Below are 8,731 nucleotides of genomic sequence, written 5' to 3' on the forward strand. Positions count from 1 at the left end.
CATTTTTTTCAGAACTAACGTCCCTGAGCTATTTTTGGTCCCAAGTGTTTGATATGTAGTTTATGGCATTAACTATGAATATGATCCACTATCATTTGACAACAAGAAAGGGTCCAAATACATTGTCTTCATTTTGCACATTATATCTGTTGTGTTATAATATGAAACCTAACATGCCAAATTGTTTGATATTTAGTTATATGATGCAAAGCCATTCCTACATCTTTAAGTATGGCACAAGTATCCAATAAGTTTGCGTTATTGCATGAAGGGGATTCGTAAAGTGTACACAATGTACGCTGCCTTAGGGATTCAGTAGCTGGTCCTCAGTGGTGAGTTTGTATTAGGATATGGTTTATGGAACAACAGGAGACTTTCTGTTTCCAATCACAGTAACTTCAAAGCTGTGCTCGGATATATCAAAGCAAAACTCATCAGATTGGAAAAAGCTTCTTTCCTGCTACCACCCTTCAGGGACTCATTTTGCAGCCAAAAAAACATTTCGGAATACAATGACATTCAAAGGATCATCGGATATGTCTGTGATTGGCTACAATGATCAGCGCTTCAAAAACATGATGTAAATATACATCAATGACGCTCTTCACCGAGCACAATTTTACAATTTCAGTACAGACTTGGTACCGAAGTCGGTACTTTTTGACAACTCTGATCTGATCCCTGCTCAACAAAAATAAAAAGCCTAAGCTGGTCTTAGCTTGAGCCTGAACATCTATAAAAAATAAAATAAAAACTCTAAAACCAGCCAACAGACCAGCCTGATCAAGCTGGGAGACTAGCAAGCCAACTTTAGACTGGTTTAAGATAATTTTGTAATCATGCTTTCAAAAGGCCTCCCTTATTCACCTGTATTTGAGATTATTGACATGGTTGCTGCCTAGAAGATTCTGGATGGTTCTCTTGGTCTCATCCAGCAGGCTCTTCACTGCAGAATCTCCAATGGCCAGTGCAACAATGCGTCCTGTGGGCAGAGACTTCAGCAGCTCACTCAGCCTCTTACTGTCGTTACGAGAATCGTGCGTGTCGAAGCGCTCATTATTCAGCACCTCCGCCGTGTCCTGATCAACCACCCGCAGGTTAATTCCACGGCTGAAGTTCCTCTGGAAGGCATGGTCACCGGCAGCCAAACCTGAAGTGGGTACGGTGCAAGTGAGGAAGGTCCAAGACTGCCTCTCTGACCCGTGGAGCTCCAGAGTTCCTCCGCCATTCACACCCAAAAACTTGCGGCCCATCCCAGGTACTTCAGTCACGGCGGTCTCGTCCGATCGGCCGACCAGGGTGATGGTGGCCAGGGAGCGATAGCGGCATTTTGGAGCCCCGATATGGAGAGCGCCACCATCTTCGACCAAAATGTGGCGTGTTCGCAATGTAATGTTTTTGGAACCTTTTTTATCATCCGCAAAGACAACCAAACCTATAATTTAATAAATCGAATCAGACTTTAAACTCTAATAAAAGTACTATCATTCACTTTCATTCAGAAACGCATCAAATTAACAGGCCAGTGTTCTCAAAGGCAAGTTCTATTTTTTAGGGTACCACACACTGGACAAAAGATCTTACCTCCAGCCTGGATAGTGACAGAGTACAGAGTGGCAGATGAATCTAGGCGATAATGCTCACCACTGCGTACCACCACCACCTTTTTGAGATCATGGCCTGGGTTCCAGGATCGCAGCGCGGGGTTGTGATGAGGGCAGTTCACTGCAAAAAGATATAGGAAGACATTTCAGAGTCTGAGTACAATACGACCACGATATTGATGATAAGGATCAACAATAAGGATTTGTTTCCTACTTTCCCAGACGAGTAGTTCAGAATTTAACTTGTCCCACCACAAAAGAGTGATCAATACTTGTTTTTAGCAACGTATTTTTAGATTTAGTAGATTAGTAACTTTTTTGATTACTTTTTAGTAAAATTAATACTTTTCAAGCAACCACACATTAACTAACGCATACACTACCATTTAAAAGTTTGCACCAAATCAGCATAGAATGATTTCTGAAAGATCATGTGACACTGAAGACTTGAGTAATTATGCTGAAAATTCAGCTTTGCCATCACAGGAATAAATGACATTTAAAAATATATTAAAATAGAAAATTTTCATCAAGCCTTGGTGGGCATTAAAGGAGACTACTTTCAAAAACGTACTTACCCCAAACTATTGTGGTGTATTAAAGGAATATTTCACCCAAAAACGAAAATGCTGTCATCATTTACTCACCCTCAAGTCCCAAACCTGCTGAACACAAAGGAAGATATTTTTTAAGAATATGGGTAACCTAACAGTTGATGGGCCCCACTGACTTCCATAGTATGGAGAAAATCTAAATACTATGGAGGTCAATGGTGCCCATCAACTGTTTGGTTACAAACATTCTTTAAAATATATTTTGTGTTTAGCAGAAAAAAGAAATCCATTCAGGTTTGGAACAACTTGAGGGTGAGTAGAAGATCATTTTCATTTTTGGGTGAACTATCCCTTTAAGCACACACACACAAGGTGTTCATATCTTACCATCCAAATCATCTTTAGAAGTAAGGCTGAGGACGATTATGAGAATCAGTAAGAAGACACAGAAGAAGCAGCCAACACAAATATAAGTGTTCTTCCTCTGCTGGTTCTGGGAATGCTCCCTTTGACTCTCATCTACTGTCAGATTAAAAACTGGAGGCCGTGCAGGGAGCGGGGCAGGGGGCTTCAGTGGGGGCGGTGGAGGAGCCTTGACTGGAGGTGGAGAACGAACTGGAACAATCCTGCCTGGAACATATCCTGATGACCGCTGAGCATTTCCGTCGACAGGAGCCACAAAAATGGGGTGACTGCTGGGGCCATCATTAACCTGCATGGTATAACTGTCTGCCACGTCCTATGAGAAGAAAAGAAAAAACATAAAAGATGCATTAACGTTCAAACGTTTGGGATCGGTAAGAGTTTTTCATGTTTCAAAGCAAGAGTCGATTACGCTCAACAATAAATATTATTATAATTTAAAAATGCTTTACCTGTTTTTTTACCCTGTTTTAATATATTTTAAAATGTAATTAGTCCTGTGATGGCAAAGCTAAATTTTCAGCAGCATTACTCCAGTCTTCATTGTCACATGATCCTTCAGAAATAAACATTTCTTCTTATTATTAATGTTTTACAATTGTGCTGTTTAAAATTTTTGTATACCTTTTTTGGGATTCTTTGATAAGTGTAAAGCTTGAAAGAACAGCATTTATATTAAATAGTTTTTGTAACATTATTAATGTCTTTATTGACAATTTAATGAATCCTTGCCGAGTAAAAGTACACATTTCCCCCAATTGACCCAAACACTTCGCATGGTAGATTATACAAAAGTTGTTTTGAATGACACTGAAAAGGACTTCTTAAATTAAATCTGATATTGACAAAACTACACCACACTTTTGGCATGATGCATTACACTCACAGTTCTGTGAGCCAACCAAACTGGCATTAAACTGTTCCATCGCCTTAATTTCGATCGGGTCTCAATTTCATAGTGGCACTACAGCGTGCTTTGAAGTGCAAGCTTTCTGTGGGTTTTCACATTTTCAAGTTATTTACAAAACACATGGCACCAATTACGAGAAGAAAAAAAACTGCTCAGTCGTTCAGCCCATGGCCCCTTCATGCCACAAAACAACAGATACTGGCCCTATAAAGAAAGTATCCCTATAAAGCCTGTCACACAACTATTTGCTTACCAATAACCACGTCAGCCAAACTCCTTTATTATCATCCAAAGCGACTTAAAAGCTCCAAACAGAGTGTCTAAACAATTTGGCTTCTTACTAATGCTTTTATAAAACTCCAGTTAGACTCTCCAGGGCAAAAAAAAACAATCAAACAAACAACTTTTTCTGATCTTTTAAACATTTGGGGGGAATAAAACAACCAATCTGACCATAACATCTATTGAACCGTAGCTTATACTACTATACCAATTTCATCCTTGCTTTGATCAAGATATAGATTGCACGATCACCAGATCCTGATCTGACCATCTGCAGCTCCTCATCCACAAATGCAGAGGCACAGAAATCACTATAAATGAGGAGGACATGCATGCACCACCCCCTTCTTTTGGGATAATCAATACCCAGTGCTTTAATGTGTCCCATCCCCCACTTTTCCAAGTAGTTTTTCACCCCTGCACAAATCAAATAACATTTTCAAGGGGGATGAGCAATGAATTTCAACAGTCTGAAGGGTTGAATGGACAACGGCAGGGTATAGACAGAAACTTACAAGCTCATCAAGATTGTGTAGTAGGAACATTATAAATAAATATAACTCTAAAAATAACTCAAACCTGTTCAGATGATTATTAAAGAAAATTTTCGATGGACACAGGAACTCAATTACCAAAATTAATTCACTTTCTCATGATGGCCTACATTGCAAGGACAAATGCAAAAACAGAAGACTCTGATGCATGCAAAAACCAGGCTAAGATGATGGTACCCCAGCCTGGCCAAGCTAGTCTCTAGCTGGTTTAGATGGTCAGTCAAATGATCTCCCCGCCTGATAAGTGGCTAAAAAACCCCATCAAATAAAGTCTGACTAGGTTGGGATATCAAATAAGACCGACAAACAAGCTTTGGCAGGTTTAAGCATTTGTTCTCTCCATCTTTGTTTCAATAGATGCTGGTTGGCAGTTGGCACCAAAACCGCAACATCGCGCCCTATTCTAAAAAGTTCACACAATGCCACAAAGTTTCAACTTCAGCATGCATGCGTTACTTCATTCCTCCTACAGTCATCTACCAACATATGCCGTAATCGCACAATGCACGACCGAAAATCCATAGAAAGACAGTAGAGGTCTAAACTGGGGGTCTCTATACAATGAGACAGACGAGATCTCTTACCTTTCGGTCTCTTTTCACTGTCACTTGCTTGGCTGGTCTGCTCCTTTCTCTATCAACTATAGAGAACCGCACGCAACTCGAGGGGCTATTTGACAGGGAGTTCGCACTAAATGTGTTTTAATCTTCTTTTACATGATGTTTTATCTCCTGGGCTGAAGTCAGCCAGCCCCGTCCCAGGCGCGGCTCGCGGAGGAAGTGAGGCGTGTACTGGGGACGAGGAAGCGACTTAGAAAGAGAATTTACTTGTGGAAGAGCCATTAGCATGAAAAGGGGTTCTCACGTGGGCGTGGCTTACAGACCACGACATGATGATCACGAGAATGAACCAACACACTCTCTTCACTATATAGCCTACTTGTATTTGATAATTGTAAATTGTAATTGTTAAATTGTATTTGAAATTCGTTTTCATATCAAACTTATTATGGTCGCATACAGTCAGCTGACGACGAAACACATAGGGTAATTTTCTCGTTTAGTAATCGAATCATTCTTATGAGTCGGATCTTTTAAATGAACCGGTTAACAAGCTGATCTGGAACTGACTCGGTCGGAGTGCCTGTTGTGGGCATGTTTCAAATTAAATTAGATTGTAAGACACTAGACACATATTTGTTAAAACAGTTGGTGTTAGTAAATTGAATGTTTTTTAAAGTTGCAAAAATCTGCATGCTGAAAATTTTTAATTACGTTTAGTGTTGTTAATGTGAATACAAATTATACTTAGATTTAGTGTTTTTATGAGCTGAATAGTGGCTCAAAAAAATTAAATAAACAAAGGTATTATTAAATCTGAATCGTACAAGATATGAATACCTACGGCTGGGCTGTTTTAGAGGAAGTAGCATGCCAGCTGATTTATTGGGTTGTAATGAATGCACCTTTTGTAAAGCACTAAAACAAAACACTTTATTTATGCACATTTTTAAACCAATTCTGGGATTACCTTTATGATTGGTTAAGCCTGAAATTGCTACGTAATACCTTTTTATTTTTAATGTTTTTTAGGTTTATGTTGTTTGTTTATTCTTTGATTTTACTACCTCATGTTTTGATATTTTTGCCATCCTTGTTACAGACACAAGAGTTACTATATACTATAGTTTTAAAGCTCCCGTCGGCAAGCTTTATAGGCCTATTCAGTGAAATCGACACTATAATCCGACAGAACAACATAAATAAAGTGGTTTTAGAAAAAAGACCGAGCTTCTAACTCCACCTGGAGCGTGTTATTTGTTTTGGAAAAATCCACCCGTCCCGGACCATCGGGTCCAATCAGCGCAGGGGGGGTGTGAGATCTGACTGTCAATCACAGGTCGTGCACACGCCAGCCCTCGCGCACGTTACAATCACATGCACACGCCTGAAGTTCGCGCAGTAATGAAGAGTTATGGCGGAAAAGATTCCAATTCCTCGGTTAACCGCAAGAGCTAGGAGGTCAAAAACAACACAGGAAAAGAGAACATCTGCTGAAAATAAAGAAGTAAAGAAAGAAAGTGCGTAAATAAACCAGGATCAACATCGGATCGGCATTTGAAAGCTGGAGAGATTTACGTGATTTAATTGGGTTCAAGCTGGATGCAGAGCTTGCAACATTTCTTCTCCACAGGTAATTGTGCTTTATCAACCAGTTACTTTATTTCTTAGTGTTATAGTAATTGAAGGGATAAAGTTCGGCTTTTAGGAAGAATCAATGCTACTCTATTTCTTACGAGAGTAAGAACAGTAGTAAAGCTACTGTTATTGTATGTGCTATCTTACTAGCTCTGATATAACGTTATAAGCAGTAGAAAAATGTACAATGACCACGTCTGCCACATACAGCAATAATAGCGTTTCAGACAGACGATGGTGTTTATTTACGTTTAATTGGTGGTTAATCCATTTCGTAACAATCTACTCCAAAATGACAAAACAACAATAACAAAATACTTCATGGTGTTGATGGATGCTGATGAGACGGGCGCGTTCACAGAAAATCTGGTGCACTGGCACTGACGAGCACGAAGCCACGAACATCGGTGGGAGGGTATTCATTGATAGTGGGGGAGGGGCATGAGAGTTGTAAACATTCAAAATACTGCCTAAGTCCACTCAATCTGCAGACTTGCCGACTGGAGCTTTAAGTAGAACTATGTTATAGTTTTCACATATGAGCAGTGTTTTGGTCCCTCTTTTCACTGGGATTGTTTCAAATTTTGGATTTTTTTTCAATCTTATATTTGTCATTCGGATGACCAAGAACAAACAAAATTTGGAGGGTGATCACATGTCAATTAAGAAAAATATATTTTTCTGCAAGAGAGATATTAAAATAAGGGCTTTGTCAAAGATACTATATAGATACGATTACAATGGAAAAACTTGAAGGCGATTTCAAATATAATTTTTATATATTTTATGAAATCAATGGTTTAACATACAGGTAGATGGTGAAACCTGCTGACCATTTCTGCCTGTCGCACCTCCACCGGTGCCTAAGAGATTGAGATGTACCGAAGGTGTACATGTTGTGAAACACTACAGAGGGCATTTATGGGTCATCAGCTGGGGACCACCAGTCACGGATGTTTCGCTCCTTAAACCCCAGTACATCTCATGGTGGCGGAGCGATGGCAGGGATTTCTCCCTGCCACCCACTGCTGATGCCCTAGATGCCCTTCCTTCTCAGCCACAGCCAGAAACTGCCTCTTTCAGCCTCTTCTGCCAGCTCTTTCATGGCTTTCCGGTGCCTTAATCCTGTTACACCCATGTCGCGGAGCAGACGAGAGGTTGAGGAGCCCACAAACCCCCGGCACCCCACCTCCACAGGGTATGTGACTGCCCTCCAACCAGCCTCCCTGCACTCTGCAGCCAGTTCAGAATATTTGGCCCGCTTCCGCTCATGGGCAGCTTCAAGTCCTCCTTCCCATGGGACTGTGAGCTCCACCATCAGGGCAAACTTGCAAGCAGCAGACCACATCAAAAGGTCTGGACGCAAAAACGTTTCCACTATCTCCCTGGGAAAATGGAGCTGCTTCCCAAGGTCGACTGCTAGCGTCCACCCCTTGCCTGGTGTGAGGAGTTTTCCTGTGTCCTTCTGGTGTTGGGTGTTACCCCTCTCCCCGCCCTCACGAACTGGATGGAATGTGCGGTTAGGGCTGGGAGCCCTGCTATTCGCTTCCTGCCTGCATATTTCCACTACCTCAGCAAGCTTCTTCAGCACCAGGTCGTGCCTCCACCTGTAGCGCCCTGGTGTCAACGCTGTCTTGCAGCCAGTCATGATGTGTTGGAAGCTCGCCTTGGGAGTGTTACACAGGAGGCAAGATTCCTCGTTGCCAAACCATCGGTGGAGGTAGGGGGGGCAAGGTAAGGTGTCTATTGCTGCTCTGAAGAGAAAACTTAGCCTGACCTGTGGAATCTTCCACACGTCAGACCAAGCCAGCTGCCTGTCTAGAAGGCCTTCCAACGACAGCCAGCCTCCGTGTTGGCCCTGGGACACCGCTTTGATGGTAAGTCTCTCATGTTCAGCTCTCATCACCTCTGCTGCCACCATGGCCTTCCTCTCTTTTTTAGATGCATTCGACCAGAAGAGGGGGGCCTGTCTCCAACCGAGGCCTGCCTGGCTGTCCTGTACTCCGCCAACCACCTTCCTGAGTTGCAGCCTACTTATGGCCATGTCAACTTCCTCCTTGGCCTTCCATTTTCTCCCGGTTAAAACCTGGGCATCCGCAGCTCTCACCAGATGGTCTGTGCAGTCTCTTAGCTCCATGATCAACCGCACCTTCTCCTGCTTATATACCCCGCTGATGGAACGCAGGGGCAGCTGGAGCTCGGTCTT

At 41.9% G+C, this 8,731-nt stretch overlaps 1 protein-coding gene across 2 annotated transcripts in view; it reads right to left on the bottom strand.

The window, feature by feature from the left end:
* cemip2 (cell migration inducing hyaluronidase 2) overlaps window positions 1-5,183 on the bottom strand; it is a 28,152-nt gene extending 22,969 nt beyond the window's left edge. Inside the window, exons 1-4 of one of the 2 annotated variants that reach the window (XM_077241025.1) lie at window positions 4,912-5,183; window positions 2,546-2,897; window positions 1,585-1,725; window positions 868-1,435 (exon numbers count right to left, since the gene is read on the bottom strand). In XM_077241025.1, coding sequence (XP_077097140.1) covers window positions 868-1,435; window positions 1,585-1,725; window positions 2,546-2,876 — 1,040 coding nt within the window. In that variant the 5' untranslated portion in view covers window positions 2,877-2,897; window positions 4,912-5,183. The remainder of the gene's footprint in view (window positions 1-867; window positions 1,436-1,584; window positions 1,726-2,545; window positions 2,898-4,911) is intronic. The other variant, XM_077241026.1, reaches the window with a different exon arrangement.
* Between the last annotated feature and the right edge of the window lie 3,548 nt (window positions 5,184-8,731).

Source organism: Siphateles boraxobius, unplaced genomic scaffold (genome assembly GCF_051911475.1).
Source record: "Siphateles boraxobius isolate OS27281-9 unplaced genomic scaffold, OSU_SipBor_1 24, whole genome shotgun sequence".
NCBI classification, from domain to species: Eukaryota; Metazoa; Chordata; class Actinopteri; order Cypriniformes; family Leuciscidae; genus Siphateles; species Siphateles boraxobius.